Source organism: Astatotilapia calliptera, chromosome 12, assembly GCF_900246225.1.
Source record: "Astatotilapia calliptera chromosome 12, fAstCal1.2, whole genome shotgun sequence".
In the NCBI taxonomy this organism is placed as follows: Eukaryota; Metazoa; Chordata; class Actinopteri; order Cichliformes; family Cichlidae; genus Astatotilapia; species Astatotilapia calliptera.
Window position 1 is genome coordinate 16,108,286 of NC_039313.1, and position 25,497 is coordinate 16,133,782.

At 39.2% G+C, this 25,497-nt stretch overlaps 2 protein-coding genes and 1 long non-coding RNA gene across 9 annotated transcripts in view; 1 reads left to right on the forward strand and 2 right to left on the reverse strand.

Annotated features, from left to right (window-relative positions):
• The window catches only part of pdlim5a (PDZ and LIM domain 5a), a 78,325-nt gene that overhangs the window by 23,864 nt on the left and 28,964 nt on the right, over positions 1-25,497 (forward strand). For all 6 annotated transcript variants that reach the window (XM_026188718.1, XM_026188716.1, XM_026188719.1 and 3 more), the window contains exon 3: positions 929-1,080. In XM_026188718.1, coding sequence (XP_026044503.1) covers positions 929-1,080 — 152 coding nt within the window. The remainder of the gene's footprint in view (positions 1-928; positions 1,081-25,497) is intronic.
• On the reverse strand, positions 17,983-19,411 carry LOC113034289 (uncharacterized). Its single transcript, XR_003274144.1, has 4 exons — positions 19,401-19,411; positions 19,081-19,186; positions 18,118-18,276; positions 17,983-18,039 (listed from the first exon to the last, which is right to left on the reverse strand). It is a non-coding gene; the product is annotated as an uncharacterized LOC113034289 (long non-coding RNA).
• On the reverse strand, positions 19,509-24,841 carry LOC113034288 (N-lysine methyltransferase KMT5A-like). Of its 2 annotated transcripts, XM_026188724.1 has the most exons (6): positions 23,616-24,841; positions 22,801-22,921; positions 22,557-22,719; positions 22,252-22,444; positions 20,856-20,930; positions 19,509-19,650 (listed from the first exon to the last, which is right to left on the reverse strand). In XM_026188724.1, the coding sequence occupies exons 1-6, from the start codon at positions 23,652-23,654 to the stop codon at positions 19,597-19,599; spliced, it is 645 nt and encodes a 214-aa protein (XP_026044509.1). In that variant the 5' UTR covers positions 23,655-24,841; the 3' UTR covers positions 19,509-19,596. The 2 variants fall into 2 exon arrangements, with proteins under 2 accessions (XP_026044509.1, XP_026044508.1); XM_026188723.1 differs by lacking the exon at positions 19,509-19,650 and having other exon boundaries at positions 20,694-20,930.

Here is a 25,497-nt window from a genome sequence, read left to right on the forward strand (position 1 = left end):
GGTTTTTTTGCTTGAATCTGTTTCAAATTAACCAACTTCCTCCAGAGCGGAGTGATTAAAGACTGTTTACATATTTAAGGTTTAGCTTGAAGATGAAGGAATACACTGAAACATGGAGACAAGAAACGTGTATGTAAATTTTATGATGCGTGTAAAGTGAGAAATGTCTGGCTAATAATTACTGTTTCCTCAAAGCCCATAAAAAAGGTATGTGTCTACACCACGGAGCGTCCCATTATCTGTTTGTCACCTTTTTAACAACATTTTGCATGGGGGATAATTGCGTTATTGCTTTTTACTGACACTAAATTCACTTTACTTCATCTTTATTGCACAGTAGTGCTTAAGAAAGTGTCAAATTTAGCTTCTTTTTTGCTCAAAGAGGCAGATATCACAATATCATACCACAAACCTTTGTGTTACACTGATTCTGTTTGCTCTAAGCTGTAAATACCTTCTTGCATTATCAATTCGTGGCATGTTCCCAACTCGCATAGCTACTGTAATGTATAGAGCAGGCATTAAAAAATGAATAAGAATAAATATCTTTAAATGATAAACAGCCATGTTCATTCTTTCTTTTTCTCAGATACACTGTGGTTGAGAACCTTTGAACTCTTTTCTCTAACAAGCTGCAAGGCCATTAAGACAGCACACAATAAAGAACACACAAAAGTAATTTAATCCTGCAGGCTCCTGCTATTAAAAACACATCAGTGAGCCTAAAGTAGACCCTCCATCATGTGGTGCAGAACCTAGGTCTTTCATTATTTTTCTCTAAATACTCATGCAATAGAAGAGATCCATAAATCCTCTGATAAACACAGGCTGAATGTGGACATCCGACATCACCTTGACCCACCGGCCAGCTCAGTAATCCCGATATTTCCAGCAATTCATGCTGTTTGTGGTTTTTGTGTTTCTGCAGCTGACGGATGGCGGAAAGGCAGCGAAAGGTGGTATTGCTGTTGGAGACATGGTTCTTTCCATTGATGGCATCTCCACGGACGGCATGAACCACCTGGAGGCCCAGAACAAAATCAAGAGCTGCACTGGCAACCTCAGCCTCACTCTGCAGAAGTAAGCCATGACCTCACGCTCTGTGTGTCTGAAGTTGTTAAGCCAAACCCTAGCCACATCACCTTGAAATGATTTAATGCGTGAACCTGAGTGGGTATACATTTATCACCATGACAACACAGGATCCGTGCACTCCCTTTCAGTTAGTCCCAAACAACCCAGTTGTGCATCAGATTTAAGGTTCATGCTTCCCCTTTCAACCCCAGACATCCTGCATCCAGGCAGATTTTCACTGTTGTCGTAGGAGATAATCTTACCTCTAACACACAGCAACGCCATTAGTTCTGCCTGATCGCTTGTCCCCTGAAGGGAAGCGGGAGAGCTAAAATCACATGGAGAGCATCAACATGTGGCCCATCACCTCTTCCCCCAAGGCTTACTCCTCACTGTCTGGTGGAATCCTGTACATCGGAGCTGAATTATCTCAAGAATTTCTGTTGTAGTGTGTGTGTATCAGTGCGTCTAGATCATAGTGGATCTCATGTGGTTCAAATTGTCTGTTTTTTGGCGGCACTTGTAGGCATATGTGTGTTTTTATTTAAGCCCAGTAAGATATTCAGGGCTTTTACACTTGTACTTTCGGATTAAGGGTGAAGAGAGAAATGCTCATCTGTTTTTGTTTGTTTGTTTGCATGTTTATTTGTGCCTCTGCATCTCTCCCTCTCACTCAATTCAGATTTTACATTCTGTCCTCTCTTGGTCATTTTCCTTTTTTTCACCCCTCACTTTATGTGAGCCTCTAATTTGTGTCCAAATGACGACAGACCATAGATGTTTACTTTTGGTTGAGTGGTGGAGAGCACACACACTAATATTATAAGGCTTTCCGCTTCTCAAGGACAGAGTGTGGGCTAGTGAGTGTGCATGTGTGTCAGTGTGAGCAACAGATATTCACGATCTAGTTCTATTTTATGATGAGAGAAACAGGTCTTAGAATAACACTTGGCTAAGATGGATGGCCTGGGGCAAGTCGCAAAGTTTTGCTGACAACGATATGGAAGCCACTGAAGCTGAAACCAAAATCATTTTGCAGGAAGCGGTAGCTGTCATTCTATCCTTGCCTTAAAATTTGTTTAGAATATATCCTCCAATCTCTCAGCAAACTGATAAAACACCACGATAGGTTTCTCACTGACTGATTTCCCTGACAGTTACATACAGATTAGTCAGGATACTGTCAGACTGGTTTTGTATAACCAACGCTCATAGCAGCAAGCAATCAAGAAGTTACTGCACCCGAGGTTAAGAGATCTTCCAGCATATGACATTTTTATGGGACCACAAGTTGTTGTTGTTAGAGAGCATGTTAAAACACACCATTCAGCTATTAACTACCACACAGCTGGATGATATCGAGTATCATTCATTTTATCAGTGGTAAAAAACATGTGGCCGTATTTTATTATGAAAGCTGCGCGATTAGAGGACATCTTTGGGGACAGTTTATTTGAGATTGACAGCAATTTGTGTCCCTTCTCCAAACACCGTTTACAATGAGAAATAAAATCAGAGTGTCTGGGTTTCTCTGTGTTTGATGGCTGACATTAACTGGCACTTTGATTGACGTAGTCTGTGTTCAAAATGTTTCATCCCTGGGTCAACATGTGGTCCATCTTTAATGGGTTTGCATGAATAATGGAAAGAACCAGTCTAGTCCCTTGTTTCTGTTAGCGTTTATAGGTTATCGCCCATTCGTCGTTCCTTTTCTTCCTGTTTGACCACACATTTTGATTGGCTTTGTCACTGGGTCAAAGAGCAAAAGGAATGAGAGCAGTGCGGTGATACAACAATGCATGTGGTGTCTGTATGTGTGTATTTTGAATGGGAGACTGGTTGTTATTCGTTTTCCAAATAAAGAGGTGGATGTGGAGAAGAGATGGACAGCAGATGTGTGAAGAACAAGAAAAGAAAAGCTGTAAAAGTAAAGTTGTCTCTACAAGACTGTTAAATTGACATGAAGCTAAATATGTCCAGGCTACAAATTTTTTTTTAAGGATGGCAAATATAAAGAGCCAAATTATCCTGGCACTGACTGACCTCTTCATCCAGTAAAAAGCTGGAACAGAACTGGGATTTATTAACTGTAAATGCATGAATGCAAATACCATGGTTACCAGGGAAATCATCACACACGAACATTCATTTAGTTGTCTGTGAGAGTTTCTTTATTTCTTGGGGGGAAAACATTACAGTGAAGCAAGCATTGCCAAAATGGCAAGCAGCAGGTGCCAAAACAACATCAGTGGAAATTTCTTGCTGTTCCGTCTATCCCAGCTCAGATCAATCACTTTAAACTGATCAGAGCAAGAAAAAGTTGAGCCAGCTGGAAAAGTTCAAATGAATAACCCTGTGCATAAAGTAAAAACAAAATCTTTAGAATGAGCAACAGGTGAAAGATTAGTATTATCGGCACTTTTTGATCAGTTTTTCTTGCTAAATATTTTATAACGTAGTGACTTTGTACTTTGTAGAAAGAAACTGACTACTGCTAAGTTCTTAAGTAAGGGATTAACTACTAGTACTTTTGTCAAGTCTTGACGTACTGAAGTTTGATGTTTTATTGTAAATGTAAATTAAGTCATACTTTGTGGTTTTCATCTCTGCACAAGGAGCCGGATTATATTCAACTGCAGCTGTGCATATCTCCCTCAGTTTGAATTCAGTTACGTTGCTGTGGGTCTGCTACCTTATCACAAGGTGGGTGATCAGTTCTGCAGACTTTTAAGCATCACTTAAATCTTTAATCCAATCCTTAAGAAGGATTTTGTTTATCCTTTTATATTTTCATGACAGACTGAAAAAATAAATTTCCCTGAGTTAGTGAATGCTGACAAAAGTGAGTATAAATCTAGTGTTTGTTTGTTTAAAGCTTCAGTCTTTGCCTGATTTGTTTTTCTGGTCTAGGAATGCACTTTGTATTGTTATATGAATAATAGCTTTCAAAACACACTTTTGGTTCTCGAGCTTTGGGGCCTTGATGGCCTTTTGTTAAACAGAACCAGTGTTTTTGTTGCACTCCTGCTGAGAAAGCTTGGTAGAGACACTGAAAAGAAAGAGAAAAGGCTGAAAATGAGAAAACACAACACTTAAACAGAGATGGAGACAGATTCGTCATCACTGTTTACCTGAGATCTTTGCTTGCAACTTAAGACATAATTCACCTTGCAATAATGTCACCAGGCGAGAATGTTGAAACGTCACTACTCCTTGTTTAGATTCATATATCTCTATAAAACTATACTAGGATTTGATACGCACAGCTGTGGAAAAAAATGCAGCCAAGTTTCTGGGAGTTTGTTTTGTCTTTTCTTTTCTTTTTTTTCAATGAATCGTTTTTTCCGTTCTTATCTTCAGCGTCAAACTGAATCCCGGTTGATGAGACCAATAAAAACACCCAATATCTTGTTTGCTAAATGGGCTGTTTTATTGTGGGGAAGACATGTGGCGCACATGTGTGCATAGCACACTCACACACATACCACGCATGAATGCAAATAGACTTTCAGAGAAATGGTTGGTTAGGTTTTGGTACACTCCTTTCAATTTGCAGGGTTGCAATCTGTAAAATAGTTTCTCGATTAATCACGGAGTCTATTGGTTGTGGACGCAACACAACTTCGCCGAATCCTAACTGACATCTTTAAACTCCTTGTTGTGTTTGACCATCAGTCCAAAGCGGAAACATTTACTAATATTTCTAAACATTTAGAATTACAAATGATAGAAGCCATATGTGGTTGTGTAACGTAGCTTTTGCATTCAAAGTGACTTAAGCACTTACAATAGGTGTAGCTTATTTTTCTCTCAGCTGACTAATTTGTGGCAGCTTCATTCATGAGTCCTTCTTTAAAAGCAGGGATAGGTGCCAGAGAAAGGCATTAAAGAGGGAAGATATGTGGATAGGATAAAGTAGAGTAAGTTGAGGAAGGTTTAAAGAATGAACAGTAGTTCTGAACTAGAGGTTTGAATGCAGGGTGGAAGGAAAAGGTAAGACAATGTAGTTATACTTTGTTGTTTTAGAAATGACTAAGGCAGAAGGACATTTCCTTCTTGCGTGATGGCTTTGTCCTAAAGGGGTCCCACTGGTGAAGTGTAATACGTTTCAGCACTTAAATTCACCTCTTTAGCGATATCATTATTTTCTGCAAAGGAACACCAAAGGATTAAACTCTTCATTTCAACCAATTACCCCGTGCCTCAACAAAACCACCTTTGTATTTCACTGTTATGCACTTCGACTGCCAGTGTCTGGCTAAATGGTTTATTCCCCACAGTAAAGTCCTTTCGAAGCCCATTTGACTATTTAATGGACCCACGTTCATGTGTGTGTTTGAGTGTTTTTCTCTAGTAATGGCACAGTGTCAAGGCCCCGATGAGATTGTTAGGGGGGAGAAAATGAAACACAGTTGACCTGATGTACCTACACCAACACAGGAACACGCAGCAAATGATTGCATTATTTAGATCATGCAAAGAAGACAGGATTTAAAGCAGCTTTTGTGTTGTGCTAAGTTAATTTTGTTTTCTTCTTTAATCAGCATGGAGATCTCCAACTGTTGAAAGCGCCTCAAACAGGATAATTGCAGTGTTTGACAAGCCTTTTCTTTGTTGCAGAGTTTCTAAATAGTGGTGGGGTCATGACATAACTTTTCTAAAAGCTCTTATGCATGAATGTAGGAGGCCACACAAAAAGACCTTAATAAGGGATAGATAAACAAAATCAGATATGAGATTTCGTGTATGTCTCAAGATATTGCTGCAGATGTGCTGTTGATGTTTTACTACAGTGGGACTGACCCCTTCCCCCACAATGCACAAGCATGCACATAAGTCAGAAGGGGATGTTTAGCTCACCTGAACACCCTATAATAAATTCACACTCATTCTCCATTGACAGAGAACAGCAGTGGTCTGCACACCTAATTGTCTACTCCTTCCATGCACAGAAACCCTGCAGACAGAGTCACACACACTCGAGCACACATACATGCACAGAGCTCACATAAAATAAAACTCAAGCAGCTGCCTGATTTATTTTGAGCCTGGAAGTTTGGCCTGTGCTCAGGGAAGGGGTTGTGTGAGGGAAGTTTACGTAGAGATGGGGTATACGTTTTCATTTTGTTTATGTTGTGTTCTCCGAAAAGCAGAGACACAATCCCTGCGTTGTACCAGATATGCCGATGCTTGTGCACGGCCACGTGTCTGTCCAGAAAACACAAGCAAGCACATGTGCACAGAGAACAGTGATGTGTGAAGAGAAGTTAATTGTGACTTCTAGGAGTGAAATTGATTAGTTTTAATTGCTTTAAAATGAACAGAAATACATTTCCCAACAGACCACTTATATATCTCAATGTAATCTTAAATCTAAGAAATATGAGAAACATGAGAGAGCATGAGTTACATAATTGGGGGAGTACGTGTCAGTTACCTGTTTGTGGGCAACACTGATACTTTAATATAATGATGCACTGCCTGTTTTTAGCTTACACTTGAAACCCAGTATGGATGGCATACTTACTTGGAACGAACCGCCACGTAACAAGAACAACATGTTTGAATGACTCTGTCTTTGAAACCCAAAGACAAAATCAGATTCCTTGTTTACAAAAACATTGCATGGTTTTAGAAATTCCATCCATACATTTTCTTAACCACTTAACCAGTTCAGTGTCACAGGAGTGCTGGAGCCTATCCCAGCTGTCATTGGGTGGGAGGTACAAAAAATACGGCGGTTAATGCAGCAATGCTGACATTTGGATTGCTAAGATGTTTTGGAGCCAAAAAAAGGGGGCACGGATGATGTGTTTGTGTGCGAATGTCAGGAAAATAAGGCATCATCGAAGTTTCATATTGAACAGATTAAAAACATGTGAATATATAAACTCTCAGTTTGAAGTCAGAAGACTGAAACAATTAATCCAAGTTCTAGCTTTTTAAGTCAGATGGAAATGAAATTGAAATCAAGCACATCCATATGGAAAAGATATATACAAATCTTATAAAGTTTGTATCTGTCTTGTGTGAAACTTGTATGAAAAGCATATAAGAGTGAAAACAGATATAAGATCCCTTGAAAAATTATATAATGAAACTTGTATGTTTTGGATACTTACTAAAACAATGTATGAAAGTAATGAGAAAGTGGCCACTTTCATGAGAAAATCATGTAAGCCTTATATGATTTACTCATGAAAGTGGCCACTTTCATGAGTAATCACATATAGGTTTTTACTATTTCTTTTCCGTATGGGCATAGTGAAGACATAACAAGAAATGTGGGCGAGAGAGTGCAAATAATCCAATGGACGGTGGTTGTTGGGTGATGCTAAGCAGCTTCTGGTGATGGTAGACATGAACACCTAACAGCCTAATTCATGAACGTAGAGCTAGGTATTCTATATGTTGCACCAATTTAAACTCAAATGCAAATATAAATAAGAGGGAGAGTTTAGTAAAAATGTATAGGAAAAAATAAATTGGAGGTCTACTGAAAACAGTGAAAATATGGCACATTACCGTGTGTTAGAACTTATAAGACTTGCACCGTAGCTACAGAAATTCACAGCTCTTTACAAACCCTGTGTACTAATAGATTCTCTCTGTGCAGCTGCCATTGCCACTTATATGCCTTTGATCATTTGCCAAAGCTACGAGTGCTAAACTAGGCTCACCTGTCTCTGTCTTTCACGGTCTGTACTATTTGCCAAAGATCAGCTAAAGCTGATGGCCGTCATCCTTGGCTTGTCGTATTCACTGTTCATATCCTAATACCAGCTTCATGCACCTGTCTCTGTACGTCTTTTTTTTTATATCCTCTTATTTTTGCCAAAAAAAATCCCCCCCAAAATATTAGGGGTCTGTGAATCTAGCCCCTAGATATTCTCAAGCCAAGAACACTGCGTTATGCTCATCTGTCTCTGCTTTTTTTTCACTCTGTCTCTTTTTTCATCTTTTTTTTTACTATTCTTTGCTATTTGCCAAAAATATCTTAGTGTAAGCCAAGAGCACTCATCCTTAGGCGAGCCAGCACTGTTGAATAATACCCAGGCAGGCAGCTGGAACAGTGTGAAAAATCATCTGGACTGACAGAAAGAGAAAAATAAGAAGCTACATATTGTATGTGCTGAGTAATTACTATAAGTGCATCTCAGGCTGCAAGACACCATGAGAACATAAACGGTACAATCGGCAGCTTTGTTCCAAATAAAATAAACTTGTAATTATAGTTACAAATGACTCTATAATAAATTGCAATTAACATGTTTTGTAACATAATACACACTTTTCCCAGACATGATTTGTTATGTTTTCCTTCAGTTCTCACATTAAGCTTTAGGTCTAGGTACTGTTTTCAGTCTAGACTAGGCAATATAAATTCATTTTCAGGCAAAATTCTCATTATGTATTCTGTATGTTTATGCTCATTTTATTACATGATCAGATAAAGTATGCTCAAAAATTCTACTAAGTGTTTAGGCACATGTGTTGAAATTGATCCGATTTTATAGTGGAAAGAAGCTGAAAGAGACTCAGGTATTTGTTCAGTGAGAGCCAGGATCATATTAGATTCACTGTCATGGACAGTACTGTGCAAAAATCTTGAACCACCCTTCATTTCTTCATATTTTCCTAGGAAAATGGGAAATAACAGCAGTGATTTATAACAGACACATATGGTAATACAGTATATAAGGTAAAAGTTCTAATGAGCTTCAAAGTCAGTATTTGGTATGACCACATTTATTCTTCAACACAGCATGAGCTCTCTTAGGCGAGCTTTCTTGTCATTTCTGTAAGTAGTCTTCAGGAATAGTTCTCCAGACTTCTTGAAGGACATTCAAAGCTGCCTTTTGTTCTGTGAACATGATCCCACAGTGCCTCAATAATGTTAAGTTCCGGGTTCTGTCGAGACAAATTCTTGATTTGCACTGTGTATTGTGTTTGGGATCATTGTCATGCTGAAAAATGACACCAATTCGTATAAGACGTTCTCCAGATGTGCATCAAAGTCTGATGATACATTTCTGTATTCATAATTCCCTCAATTTTAACCAGATCTCCAAGACCTCTTGCTGAAATGCGACCTAAACCTAAATGCGACCTAAATGACACAGCCTCCACCGTGTTTTATAGATTGGTGCAGACACTCACTGTTGTAACTGTTTTCTGGCCTCTTTCTGATTAATGACAATTTCGATTCTTCACTCTGTAAGACCTGCTGCCACTGATTTACAGTGCAGTTCTTGTGTTGTTTGGCAGAACCCAGCCTTTTTCCCTGTTTCCCTTACTTAGGAATGGCTCCTTGACAGCCACCCTTCCACTGAGACCATTTCTGATTATCCTCGGCAAATAGTACAGGGATCAACCAAAGGGCCAGATGTATCTTTCAGGTCTTGTGTCAGGTCTTTGCTGGATTTTTTCCTATTTCTTAAAGACATTGCTGGCATTTTCCCTAGATTCAACTAAAGAAATGGGAACAAATTATGTATTATTGGAACATGTTTCGTCGTTAAATTGTCTGATATGTTGAGTAGTCACGACACCGGCTCATCCTTTGAGATAGGTGCCTTTTTGTGTTTAAATGAGTCATAGATAAGTGTTAAGTGGCTTACCAGAAGCCATTCGTCTGATAATGGTCAGGTACAAGAGCTGGACTATAAATGAGTGAAAAAATAGCCAATGTTAGGACTTTAAAAAATTACAAGAAAGTCTGGCTCCTTGGAAGGCAAATATAAAGAAATGAGGCATACTACTATAGCCCTGCACGATTTTGAGGCATTGGCCTTACATCACTCCGAGAACAATGGAAGAGTTTGTGTATTTTAGGTAAAGAGCCAAAGAGAGAAAAAGCAAGAACCAGGCCAGGTAAACAGATACAGAGTATCCAAAACAAGACGGAAACAATTCAAGGAAACTAGAACCAATCTAGTAATTCCTGAATCTCTGTGAATTAATGTTTCAAAGTGATTTTGATGCACATTGATATCCATAACCCTTTCAACAGACCTAAGGCCAGATGTGGAATATGGAAAACACTTCCTGGTCCAGCTGTGGATCATTTTGATGAGCAGACAGTTCTGAATAATGTTCATAGCCTGAGCCCTGTCTCTTTAGCCTGTCTTTCTTTCTTCTATTTTATGTATTATTCCTGATGTTGCTGCCTTAAAAATACTTGTGAGCTGCCAAACAGAAGAAAAGAAACTGGGAACTGCAAAGCACTAAAATCAAAAGACAAAAACATCGACTTTTTCCCTGTCTTGCTGACATTAACAGTTTGTTGTTGGCACTTTTGCAGCCTGCCTATCACTGTTGCGCTGTTTATTCTTCTGATGAAAGCACTTGGAGTTGATGGACTAGTACATGTTATAAATACATTGAGACTATAGTTCAGTACTGGATAGGTCTTGCAAGACTACATTGCTAAAGAATGCAGCATCAGTTCAACCTGTTTTAGATCCCATAGAATCGTGTGTCCTCATACAGCTTGAGCCCTGTAACATTGATCTCTCTTATGAAGAAAAAAAGTACTCAAGTACTTCTGAACAGAACCCCTACTTGAAACAATACATTCTTCTTCTGTCTATTATGAAATCACATCACACCCAATCAAATCAATCTTTGACTGGGTGTGATGTATAATGCAAAGACAGCTCAGGGTGCACTTTTACTCTATAAGTAGATTTGACAGTTTGATTTGAATAAACTCATGTTTCCTTTGGATACTGGTCTAAAGTCTCTCACTGCTTTTTGCTTTGTGTGGTTCTTATTAAGACTGTCAGCTACATAGACACAATGATAAATGTTAAATAGACCTGTTAGTAGAGCAGGGCAATATGACCAAAAATATTTATCACATCAGTTATATCGTTATCTGCGATAACGATATAACTGATGATATAATTGACACTAGACAAAATACTTTACAACACCACAACTTTATTAGTGCAAAAAAAAACCATCAATGTATTTTCACTTAAAAAAAAAAAAAAATCAAAAATCAAAGGATTGATTTTAAGTGTGCCGTATTTTCCAAACAACACGGTAATAACGACGGCCCGCTAGCATGCTCTACCAAAAATAGTGCTTTGTTGTGTATCTGATGGATGAAAGCTAAACCAGTGCCACACCACTGAAGTTGCAGCATTTATACAAACCAATTCTGGTTCATCCGTTTCATTTAACGATCCACTTTCACTCTTCTCATTCTGCGTCGCCGCCATGTGCGTATGTAAACAAAGGCTCTGCGCATGCGCGTTTTACCATATTCTATCGCGATATTTCATTTTCCTATCGTTGCCCAACATTACACCGGTATCATCATGAACGGTATGATATAGCCCAGCCCTACCTGTTAGTATTACAGTATTACATTACCATAATTCCAGCATTTAGAAAAGTATTTCTACCATCATAAATACAGGTGCTCATCTTTCTATTAAAGTGATACTATGATGACATTTATAGTTAGAAGAAGATGGAAAAGGGGGGTGCTGAAAAGATGGTGACTGCGAGTTGTGCGAACAATTTTACAGGACTATTTCGGGACTCAGATGATAACTGATCCAGCTACTAGAGGCGAAGCTGTGTGCAGTATTTGCCTCAAGAAAGTTCAGCTGACCGATGTGTCACCAGGTGTTGTCATTGCCTGATTTTAGAAATAACAGTCAACAGCAGATAAGGAGGTGGTCCGCTTGCCTCCACCCCAGAGAGAAGGGTTACATCTCCTGGGTCTAGGTGCGTCTTGCCCCTCTGATGGCGGGGGTACCTGGACCTGGGATATAGAGTATGTTTGGGGAGTGTGACTGTCTGTGCAGTGTCTATTTGTGTCTGTCTACATGTTGGGTGAGTGCCGAGTATTTGGTTGTGCATATGGGGTGGGAATGCACGTCTGTGTCCGCGTGTGCCTGTTCGTCTGTGTCTATATGTCAGGTTGGGTCTTAGACTCAACCTCTCTGGGTACATCTCAGGCCCTCTAAAGTACGGAGGCCTATCTCCCCTCACCACACTCCCTGCCGGTGGCTGATCCCCTCAGACGTTGGTGTGTTGGTGGTCCTTGTCGTCTGGGGCTGGGCGATCATGTATGTACCGGCTCACTCCTGGTGGCCAATTAGCGGGGCCGGGCGCTTGTGGCCCGGCTGGGCTCCTTCCGGGGGGTGGGATGCCCTCAGGCTTCTGGCCTCTGGGCCTGAAGCTCGGTCCTCTCTGGCACCGCTGGCTGCCGGCAGAGCCCGCGGGCACGCCACTGCAACCCCCTCTGGCCTCTGCTCTGTAGCTGCGAGGTGACCTCTCCTTTGGGGCTCTACTCAGCTCTTCCCAGGAGGGTGGCACGGTTCCCCCCCTTTGGTGGTCTTCCTCGTGTCCTTGAACTCTGGGGCCTCTGGATATCTGGGGCCTGGATCTCCTCCATACCTGCTTCATACCCTGGTGGACGGGGCTATGGCTCCCCACACTCCCTAGCAGATCGTTACATGGAGAAACCTTTGGAATACAAGCATGCTGATCCACACAGGTATGCACACAGGTGTACACACGGGTATTCACAGACGCGGACTACAGCTTTCTTGGCTGCTGCCTCAAAGCACATTGTGCGCTGTCTATCTTGCGTGCTGCACAATATCGTTTCTACTGTTATCTACTGCTAGCTAGTTTATTGTGATGGTGCTGTTTTTTTTATTATGTTGCTCTTTTTTGTTTGCTTTCTCTTCTGTTTTTTTTTCTCCATACAGGTGACCCAGGTGTTTTGTTTGTTTTTCTTTTTTTTTTTCTTTCTTCCCCCCCTTCTCACCGTCTCTTCTCCCCTTTGGTTTTCTCTCTCTCCCTCTCTTTCTTTCATTCTTTCTCCCTGTCCTATCCTCCAGTCATGTCTGTCCCGTTTGTAGCAACTGAAAATAAAATAAATTCATAATTATAATAAAGGTCAATCAAATGGACCAATATGGCAAGGCCATGATGATCCACTTGGTAAAATAAATCCGCTTGGCATCTTTCTTGGCCTTAAGACAACAATTCTGATGGCTAAAGATCCAAACGGGACACACAAAAAAAATAAATAAATAAATATAATGGATTGGATTTATATAGCGCTCTTCAAGGCACCCAAAGCGCTTTACAATACCACTATTCATTCACTCTCACATTCATACACTGGTGGAGGCAGCTACAGTTGTAGCCACAGCTGCCCTGGGGCAGACTGACAGAAGTGAGGCTGCCATATCGCGCTATCGGCCCCTCTGGCCAACACCAGTAGGCAAGTAGGGTAAAGTGTCTAGCCCAAGGACACAACGACCAGGACAGAGAGCCCGGGGATCGAACCGGCGACCTTCCGGTTACAGATGCGATTCCCAAACCCCTGAGCCACGGTCGCCCCGTGTAAATAAATAACAGTCAACTTATTCTCTGGGAAGGGAGGGTGCTTATTATTGTATATACATACATGCTACAGTTATGGATGTTCCTCCAACTAATGCTCTAGTGAATTAAACAGAAATTTAAATATAGATTAATGACCTTGCTTAAAAGTAAGCAGACATTTCAAGTGTAGATAAAGTAAGCATCAGTAGTCTTCTCTCCTTGCAGGTTAGCATCCACATGACTATATATTAAAAAAACAGCACAACCTTCCCCCATCTTTTGCATAGCTATCAGACTCCAGCAGCGCAAGAGTATTTAAGGCCTTAATACGGTCTTGCAAAAAAAGGCTTAATATTTCAAAATTCTATAATCTAACTTTATTTATTTTTTAATTGTTCATTTATTAATTTATTTATAACATTCAAACAATTGGATACTACTGCCATCTGCCATCTGTGTGTTACCTTGTTGATGGGTCCTGATGACAGACATGAATAGATCCTGGTGACCCTTAATCTCTGCTGCCGAACAGTTGTCTGTGTAACACAAAGACAGAAGGTCAAAGTTGGCTGGTGTAATGCTCTTGCAACCACAGATAGCTGTAATGAGAAGTTTTAGTTCAGTTCAATTTTATTTTATTTACAAAGCGCCAACAATTACATGACCCCCTACACTGAAAAAAAGGCCATGTTGGATTTACTTAATTCAATAGTGGACATTGGTTGCACACAAATGTTTTGCTTTGGCAGAAACTTAAACAAACGAGTTAAATCAACACAACTTATTCATATTCAACAAACCTGTGCATTTTGTGTTCAGAAAACGCGATTGAAACATGTTTAGATGAAGTAAGTTGAGCTCTTGGAATATTTCAATCCTTTACAATTTTATCATTTTATGTCAACACTATTCAATAACTTTTACCCCAGTACTACTTCGTCACTTAAATACTACATGTTGTCTTCATATTACATAATGTTTAACAAAGTCTAGAGTCTGGTTACCATAAAAATTTAATGGATCTACAGCAACTACCATCCTCCTATCTTTAGCCTGGTTGCAGGGTTATAACCCTGGAGTGATAGGTTACAAGGCAGGGTACACCCTGGATAGCTCACCAGTCTGTCACATAGAGACAAACATCCATTTGCATCAGACTCTGGATTTGAACCCAGAACCTTCTTACAGCACTAACCACCACGCCACCAATCCTGGCTTATCAAAAGTAGGAAAGTTATGATTTCAAGGCTTGATGCAGAATCTTCTTTATGTTTTTGTCCTTGACAGGTTAAACCACAATAAATAGTGCTAGCATGCACGGGGTGTGGGTGAAGTTGTCTGCCTCCAGTGATTTTCCTGTGGTTTAAAATCTCGTGTGATCTTGTGATCAGTCTTAAAGACACTAACCACTCTTACTAGATTGTATCAGGTCATCTCAACAAGAACAAATTAAGTTGTTAAATTTCGTACAGATCCTACATGATTTAATTACGTTCAAGATAGCAACATTACATTTTTGTGTTCAAATTACACGGTCGACTTTTTTTAAATGTAACAACCACCCAATTTACTTTTTTTCAGTATATCAAAAAAAGTAGAGGCGGCTGCTCGACTTGACTGAGATGGATGCCTTCCTCAAACCACGATCCAAAGTTTTACTTCTCGGTCAGTCTCCTGTGAAAGAAGGCTGTAAAAGTTTAAATTAGATTTAAAAAGACAACTCAGGATTCTAGCTCTGCTATTTACTGCCTTGCTAGTCTAGAAACAATGCAAGCATTCAGATCAACTCTGTGCCGTTACACAACCACTCAGCAGTTGCATTAAAGTTTCATGTAAAAACAAACCATCTGCCCTCTGCCTCTAAAAGATATATATTACAAGACTTTAGTGTTTCATAAAATTGGAAAACATCTAAAAAAAAATTTAATACTGTAAACGACTGCATCTGTTTTATTACCCTAAATTATTTCATCTGTGCTTCAGCAGTAGTTTATAATAGAGCATGAGATTTTAAATGGTTTTTCATTGATTTACTGTTTAATGTACTTAATATACTGACTCTATAAACTATGTGTATTGGCAGTAGACTCTAGGTTTTGTGACTCATGTTTTGGATTTTTATTCACAGTTTTTATCACACAATTTTTTCCCACTTACTGTGGAGAAATACACATTATGGTTATAGAGGTACTGCCTTTAGTACTGTTGACCAGCAGACTCTAACACTACCTCCTTTCTCCTGCGCTGATGGGGTTTAACTTAATGGGTCTGTTTCCTCTCATGATTTGCTTTAAGACTCCTTAGGGTACCAGTCAACTGCTGTGTTTTTGTTAGAAAGTGAATTACTATAAAAAAATATTTGTTGCCATGTCACCAGAGTAAATACAGTTGTGATATGTTCAGGCTTGTGTTGCCTCTTTATTACTTTCCCACTATTAACCCCAAGTTTCTAGAAGTAAACTACAGACAGAAAGATTACTGAGGAAGATCTGCAAGATCTATAAAATGCAATGTGTATTTACCTAAATGTAGCGGTTTTAAAATCAACTGTATACTAAGAAGTATTAAACTGAATGTAATCTAGCTGCATTAGCAGTAGGTTGTGTCAGCGTTACATGCAAGCTTTTGTGGCCCATCAGATAAGCAGGCCTAGATTATTGTTGTATCTTAAGAGCTTGCATCCATGAAAACCATGGTCAGTTTGTACCCCGGGTATTTGTGTTGGCATGTGCATTTATGGAAGAGGACAGAACTAAAACAATGTAGAAAAGATTTTTAAAAAACACCTCCCATTTATCGTGAGCTGCATAATGTTGATCTTTCTTGATACGAGAATAACTGACGAACACCTAAAATGCAGCTGTGAGAATACTACTTGTATGTCTTTATTTGTTTCAGACTACGTTTATTTGACTGACTGAAGATACTGCTGTGGCTTTTTTGGTCTGGTCACTTTCAAAGCTCCTTTTAGGGCCTCATGTGATGTCATATGTATTTGAAAGGCCTGCTGAGGCCAGTGTAGAGATAATGGTGGGATGGAGAGGATAAGAAATGTGGAGGAAAACACACTCATACCAAGATAAATGGACATGAGTAGAGTTCTGTAAAATTGCACATGCGCGCGCACACACACACACACATACGGGTCTATGTGGTATGGCGGGACTATACTACGTCAATCCGCCCGGTGGTGGTTTAAGTGGACTACCCTTTTGAAAGGACTTAGAGCCAAGGGAGCGAGGTTAAAGTGTTCGAAAAAATCTGAAAAAAATTTGGGTCACTTCAGACCTCATACACTCCCTATAGAAGTCTAGATACACTGATACACACCAACCAGACTCTATTGTGTTTTCTGGAGACATTGTCCACTTGACAACAATGTGTTTTATGAGGTCCAAAAAAAGCAATATTGGGTCTTTAAAGGGACAATGATGTAATATGTAAATAGCTCATCATTACCATGAATACACATCTGACAGGACACAGGATTACTGGAACATCATTTTATTAGTGTTCTTGGATCTGAACATTAATTTTAACCATAAATAAAAAAAGAAATCTATGGACAAAAATGCCCACGCTTCCCACAGAAATATAAAAATATAGAAAACAGAAAAATTAAAAACATTTAAAATGAATTTTAATAGTTTAAAGGTAAATATTAAGGGGAGAAAATATGCATTTATAATTTTTTATTTTAAATATAACCCGTCAAAAAAAACCCTAAATAAATTAAATGTAAAAATTATGAAATACAAACTACTTCTGTATTTAACAAGAACTTTTTTTTCTTTAAACAGAACATCAGTGTTAACAACAATTGGCAATCTGACCAAGATGTAAAACCACAGCTCTCTAAACAGTTATTTTAGTTCATTTTTTTCTGCCTTTTTGCAGTTAATCCTCTGTTTCTTACAAAATCTCTTATGTTTTGAACTGTTCTTCCTGCCAACACCGGATCTTCTACCAATTTGCAATGACTGCATTCATTTTTGGTGGCTAGTTTCCCTTCGTTTATGTGGTCTTTCAAATGCCTCATCACTGCAGCAACCTCAGCCTTGGACCACATGTTTTTGGGAGCTCTTCGGGAATTGTGAGATTGAGCAGCATTTTTCTCTGGAAGATATATAAAGTAGTAGTAGTTAAAACAAACAAAAAACCAAACAAAAAAAACAAAAAACATTTGCTTGTTAAAAGAATGGATGCTACCCTGTACTAACTTCTGAAATGTGTTGCTACCATCAATATCAAAACGAGCTAAAATTCTGTTTGAAAATTTATCAAATTTCTAAAATGAGACAACATTTAGTGTTCCGCTGTGAATAAAAGACTGAATAAAAAGTTGAATAAAAGTCTCTTGATGCATGCTCAATCATCCAGGTAAGTAAATCCCAAAACGTTGATTCTGTTAATCTGGACGTAGCGTTTTCAGTGGGAGAAACATTTTGTCACTCATCCAAGTGACTTTTTGCCACCACTCTGCAGTTTGCCATATGTTGCAAAGTGATGAAACAATAATAAGCTTCGAGAACCAACTGCACCCCTTACCTTCAGAGGGAGCAGCAGTCTCACTTGCTGCAGGCATTGTGAGTAGTCCTTCATCTGCTGATTACACAATTTGATTAAGTTTTAATATTTGTAACAAACATTTTATCCACAGAAACCAAGCTAGTGGTAACTTACCACAATCTACAGTGTCTTGGGGCTGCGCTGTGTTTGTGGAATCAGCTACTGCATGTACAGGCTCACTGGTGCCACACGCCGACATTGTGAGTGATGTGTCATCATCATCTGATTCACTCTCACTGTCCTTTGTTTCAGCATCACTTAATGCAATTTCATCTGAGAAATTGTGGGGGAAAAAAACCCAAAAAAACCAAACACATACAACCCCCCCAAAAACCTCACATTAACAACGAGATATGACAAAAAACAGAGCAAATACTGGAAATTATAGTACATAGTTTTACTATTTAAGGCCTGCTGCTGGGTTGTTGCCCTCCTATGGCCTACTCCACATCCAGGTAGCACCTCCATGCTCTGGACACTACACTAACAGACACAGCAAACCTTCTTGCCACAGCTCACATTGATGTGCTACGCTAGATGAGCTGCACTACCTGAGCCACTTGTGTGGGTTGTAGACTGTCTCATGCTACCACTAAAATGAAATCACCGCCAGCATTCAAAAGTGACCATAACATCAGCCAGAAAGAATAAGTGCTGAGAAGTGGTCTGTGGTCACCACCTGCAGAACCAGTCCTTTATTATGGTGAATTGACTATAATTTCCACTTGTTGTCTACTCTATTTGCAAAACAGCATGTGAAACTGGTTGTCAGTGTTACTTCCTAAGTGAACAGTTTGATATAACAGAAGTGTGACTGACTTGGAGTAACATCGCATCGTTTAAGTGTTCCCTTTATTATTTTGAGCAGTTTATGTTATGGAATGGGGAATTGAGGACAATCCCAAGTATACCATTTTTACAAGGTCCTGCACCAATGAGGTAATACTACATTTCTTTAATTAGACGTGACCACCCATTAATTAAAAAGGGAGCAGTGTTCATTTCAGCTAGTCTTAACTTGTTGAACTCCATTAATGCTTTTTACTATATAATGTACCTATTCACTAAATGTCTCACCTTTGCACTTATAGCCAAGCCACTTGAGGGAGGAAACCAGTCCCACACACTGAATGCACTTGTCCAAAGATGATATTGTTGTGCACACCAGACGATGATTGTGACACTGTTAGCAAAATATTGCAACATTTATTTGTTTTGGACAGTTGGAAAGGTGAGGTGTTTTCAATTCAGTTGCAGATATCAACTAATAAACTTCATCCATGTAAATCACATCACACCCAGGTGACTGCCAAACACACACACACACACAGCATCCATAAGGAATGATGATAGATTAAATTATTAGTTCATTAAGTGGTACACTGGATTATATTTACCCTTTCAGGCTCTGGATGTTTCAGGTCCAGATCATTGTTTGGAAAGCTGTTTGGTTGCGGCTTTAGGCAGCTCACAGTCTTCTGAATCTGGCTGGTCTCAGTCTTCGTGTGTAACAGATAGAGAATGAAGACAAAAGAACAGTAATCTGACAGTTACTAAAAATGCATCACTCAAGAGGATGAATAGACCATTTCACTATTGGCAAATAGCGTAAGGTACACATCGTGCATGAGAAACATTCATTAAAATCTGTCCTAGGTCAATGTTACCTCTTCAAAATCTTGCACTGAAGAAGAATGCATGGCTTCTGAGTCTTGCTGAGGCATTTCTTCATCAAGATCCTGCAACAAAGAAAAGATGGCACAAAGATTAGACCAAGTGCTCTTCTTGCAACTGTACTGGGCAGGCCTGTGCTTCTGTTTTTAATTTGCATGTGTGTGTGTGGGGGGGGGCCTTTCCACTCAAGAAATGTTTTCTTCTGAAAAAAATACTGGCTACAATAGTTAACAACTGATTCCTTTGCAATCATCCATCCTCTTCCACTTATCCTTATCAGGATTGTGGGGTAGCAGTTTTGGGGCCTATACCAGCTACCATAGGGCAGTACAACCTGGACAGATCACCAGTCTAACATGGAAGGACAAGCATTTGCATTCACACCAAAGGGCAGTTTTGAATCACCAGTTAACCTAACCCCATAAGCTACATCTTTGGACTGTGGGAAGAAGCCAGAGTACACAGCCAGAGAGAGCCCATGCACTAAAGCAGTAAAAAGTGCCTAAAACAACTTAAGAAGTTGTATAGTACTATCTATCTTAATGTTCAAGCCTGAGTTTCAAAAAATTTCAACATAGAAACAAAGCACATGCAGTCAGTTCTGCATGCTGTAGGTCAAACTGTCAAGACATACGAGAAGACCCCTCCTAAAACCAGAGTGATGTCACCATGAAGCAAACTTTGACGGAGTCCCCCAATAACAGTGTGGTCCTCCTAAGTCACATTTGGGTGGTTAACACACACACACACACACTCAGATGTTATCCAGACTTGCACTTTGAAACAATGAAAAGGACCTACAAGCCACGGTCCATGTAAATCACATCACACCCAGGTGACTGCCAAACACACACACACACAGCATCCATAAAGAATGATGATAGATTAAATTATTAGTTCATTAAGTGGTACACTGGATTATATTTACCCTTTCAGGCTCTGGATGTTTCAGGTCCAGATCATTGTTTGGAAAGCTGTTTGGTTGCGGCTTTAGGCAGCTCACAGTCTTCTGAATCTGGCTGGTCTCAGTCTTCGTGTGTAACAGATAGAGAATGAAGACAAAAGAACAGTAATCTGACAGTTACTAAAAATGCATCACTCAAGAGGATGAATAGACCATTTCACTATTGGCAAATAGCGTAAGGTACACATCGTGCATGAGAAACATTCATTAAAATCAGATCATTGTTTGGAAAGCTGTTTGGTTGCGGCTTTAGGCAGCTCACAGTCTTCTGAATCTGGCTGGTCTCCGTCTTCGTGTGTAACAGATAGAAAATGAATATACAGTGCATTTTTGAAGAGGCTTTTGAAACATTAAATAAACTGTATGAGAAAGATAAGTTTCAAGCTATTGTCTTTAAAATATTCACTGTCATGTATAGAGAATTTAAGGCCCTATGATTAAGAGACAAATAGTCAGTGTGATTTCTTTATTTTTTAAGCCATTGCTAAAGGAGTAAAACAATCACCTGTAGCAGCAACGAACTGTCACTAGGGCCCATTTATCTTCGAGGGACAAAATTTAAAATGAATCTAACTAAAGAGGCTACACAGCAAAATCTCCAGTGTTAAATTAACACTAGAGAGTGTCTATATGGGTCCACACAACACTGTTGAGTGTTGAATTAACACTTTTGACAGTGTTATATGTTTAAAAGTAACCTAGTCAGTTTTGAAGATTAACAAAGACTAACACTGAGCAGTGCTGATTTTCTAACACTGGAATATTTCTAACATTTTGAGTTATTTTCCAGTGTTAGAAAATCAGCACTGCTCAGTGTTAGCCATTGTTAATCTTCAAAACTGACTAGGTTACTTTTAAACATATAACACTGTCAAAAGTGTTAATTTAACACTCAACAGTGTTGTATTTAACACTCAGAGGTGTGGACCCTTATAGACACTCTCCAGTGTTAATTTAACACTGGAGATTTTGCTGTGTAGAATCACATTAAACATCAATCACTGTTAAAATTTAGAAACCGAAAGCCATTTTTTATTTCTGCATACCTGCTGATATTTTTTTAGTGCTTTTAGAGGGCTTTGATGTGGCAGCCATCACAATTGCCTGTTTTCCATTAGTACCTACCCCTGTTTTTCCAGTAGGTTATAGTACCATGTAGTTTTTCAGTAACTACTGCACCAAGGTTCCAAGTGATCCAAAGTGATCAGAAAATTTGACATAGACTGAATGCCACCAGGTGGCTGGTCAATGGTGTCACTCGATAAGTTATGAGTGCGCCTCCTTCGTGAAAATCCAAGCCATCATTTTTGAAACTCTGAAATGTTTGAAATAGCGACCAAAATTAACAGCGTGATCCCTGAATTGAACACTAAAGTATAGACTGAGCAGCAGGCATTTTGTCACCTTGACGTCCATGCTTGCTGTGGCATTTATATCACTGGATGCTCGGCTGCATTGCTATAGTTACCCCAGGCACAGTAGGTGATACTCAATTTCAGTGAAAAACTAGATGCCCTAAGTCACGTTAAGCCAATTTGAGTAGGTACAAATGTAAAAATGGCTTAGGGTATGCAATTTATCAGTTCCAAAAAGTACAATTGTAGAAATACCTTGCATCTCCAGAGCCAATCCGAGTCACCATAATTATAGTCTATTTCTTCACCTGGACTTATGTCTCTGCTTGCAAATAAGCATAGATGGGGCTTTCCATTGATATTTAATATTTTCATCTTAGCACTTGTCAACGACAACCACATCAGTCCAAGTCTGCCTAATGACCCATCTTCTTGAGATGCATCCACACTGTGGGGTTAGGCAAAAAAGTATTAGCTTAACTAGTTAGGAAGCTTTTTTTCATAAATCAAAAGCAATGTGTAATTTAATCTTAATCAAACTACACTGATATAATACGCACCACCAGAGTTTTCCATCAAACTTGAATTCAAACATGAACACCTTCAGGCTGTCATGATAAACTCTGTGTCTCCGCTCACATTCTTCTTTTGTTATGAGTTTACCTCTGTATTCCAAAAGAAAGTCTCCTTTTTGGAATGGAACAGTCGTGAAAATGCCCCGACCTGAATTGCAGAGGCATACCAAGTGAGTGACAAAAGACAGTGACAAACTCCAAATCTAATCCAAACTAAAGACCAACTTACCTTTGAAGGCATTTATGTAGTGGATATCAAGTCCCAGTTTGTCCCTTCCAGCAGAAACATGACAGACTGCATCCTCCCGTGGAGGAATGAGTCTCCTTCGCATGTTCTCCTGTACGATTGGCTGTATTACCAAAGCATATAAAGTATTACGATTATCGTCATCATTGTCATCATCATCAGTAGTAGCAGAACTAGCAGTAGTGTAGTTTACAGCATAAACACAGCTGACTTATTCATAGTGCTAATTTATGCCTTCTTTTAAAATGTTAAAGGCCTAGTACTCAAAATGGCGACATGTGACATTTCTGTAATGGCGACTGCAGAGAGTGATACAAGTACTGAGAAAGCTTAGGCATCAAAACTGTAAGAAGTTTTTTCTTCAGGCATATAAATAAATACACGACTAAATACACTTATACCCTTGCTTTTATTTTAGGGCTGTCAGCAGAATGGACAGACATTGGACAAACTGCCCGAAATTAGCTAACAGCGACATCAGGGATTTTGACTCAGACTGCGCTGGTTTAATTGTTAATCGCGTTAGTCGCGATGTCGGCATTAACACGTTTAAGCCACAATAATGCTTTAACACCGAGTAAATCCTAACACGGGTTAGCCCGCTTTATCGCGTTGACGCGGTTAGTCGTCAGCCCTATTTTATTTACTCAATGACAAACGCTGGGGCCGTTTTACTTCTTCAAAGACTCACTAACAGTCCATAAAGCATAAATTAAACCAGTTTAATATAGGCCTGTGCACCTATAATTTCATATAGTATTAAAGTCATGGTGCATTTTACATTAAAAAAGGCTTACCTTTGTGTTTTTAATCCGTCTTCGTATTGCCGTCGACATACACTTGTTAAAGGGCACGCGCGCGAAAGTTGTGGCGCCGTTTCCTGTAGGTACCGCCTATATATATAGCCTACCAATCACAATGACTTCCGGCCGTGTGTATTGAAAATGTGTATTAAATTGCAGTACCTACACACATCCACTCTAACTCGAAACGTCGCTGTGCAATACACTGGAATACACAAAAATCAGGTGAGGGGTATAGGTGGACTTTTAAGAAAATCAGAAAATCTTTTAATTATAGTTTAATAAATGAATTTACACTACAGTTTAAGCAAATACAGGTCAAAAGATAAATAATGACCTCATAAGAAGTAGAAAAAATTATTATTTAGACACTTAAAAATGCATTTACAAGTCATGTTTTAGGGGGACACATGAATACACAGCAAAAAGTCGAAATGTCCCCGGAGCCCAGGTACAGCGCAGGTCAAATGTCAATCCATACCACATAGACGCACTCACACACACACACACACACACACACACACACACACACACACACACGCACAGCCTTGTAATGCTACATTAGGAGATGTTTCTCATATGGCCTTGCCTAACGTGAGGGCCGATAATGACAGTCAGAGTCGGCTTCCAGATCTATTTAAGGACCATTTCTAGTAAATAGTATTGGTATGGAAATAGTAGCAAATGCAGATGTTGTTGGATTTGATCACATCATAACAACACTGACCAAGTCCTCTCTAATCACTGCACACAGAAATTGATTATCAAACACCCAAATGGTGAACCACATGTGGCAATAATCCTGCCAATCGCTCTATTTTTAGTGGTTCCCCGGCATTTTCTCCTGCACACGTGTGTCTGTCTGCTCCAGTTTAAGGTAGAACTGGGAAAAGATTGAAACCAAACCATCCTCTTCATCTCCCTTTTTTCCTAATAAGGTACAGAACAAGAAATAAATACACAAAGGCTAAGAGTATGTGTCCCACCTTCGGGAATGACGACTGCATACATTTTAGATGTCTTTGTTTATTCTCTAAGTCATTATCTCTTTTGTTTAAAAAGGGTGACCTCACTCTAGGGGTCCAGAGGAAAAAGAATCTACATGAAAGGCAGGAAGGCAAGTTAGAAAGAAAGGCAAGATGATTAGAACAGAGACAGATACAAATGGTGAGAGCTGAAATAATAAAGAAGAAGAAAAAACTGGGAAGCGCTAAGAGGAAATGTTTTTTTGTTGTTGCTTTGTAAAGTACTGCCTAAAAAAAGGCACAGTTATGTTTGTATGTAAATTAAGGAGCTTCTAAAACCCTTAAATCTTCACAGTAAAAAAGGATGTGTCCTCTCAGACTAGCTGAATAAGTTCCTATATAGTGTGAAAAATTTATCAAAGTTTTTCCTAGTATCATTTTGACACTTGATAAAATGTGTATTCTTTCCTCACTCTACTATTTTAGCTGTGTTATGGACTAGGAGTCAATTAATCAATTTCAATAATTCAGTAGAATGTTGTCATATTTTTATCTTTGGATCTACTTGGTTCAAAGTGTTTTGATTCCAGTTGTGTAATCCCAAATATTTCTATCCTGCAAAAGAGTTGCCCAAAAAAGACAAATTGTATGCAAATCAGTGTTCATGGTTGTTAAAAACATGTGAGCAAAAAAAAGAAAGAAAGAAAGAAATGCTAGGGTGTACTAAATCTAAAAATAAACTTGGACAGACGCACTTTGTGCCTCCATGTGTGTGTTTGCATTCATGAACGCTTATTTGAAGGAGCATGTCCCATGGAGTGTATAAACTGGCCCTTGTGGTCTGTGTTATTGCATTTTCCCAGCAACATTTCCAGGACCAACCTGTCCTGTCTGAAATCACTGTCACCCCA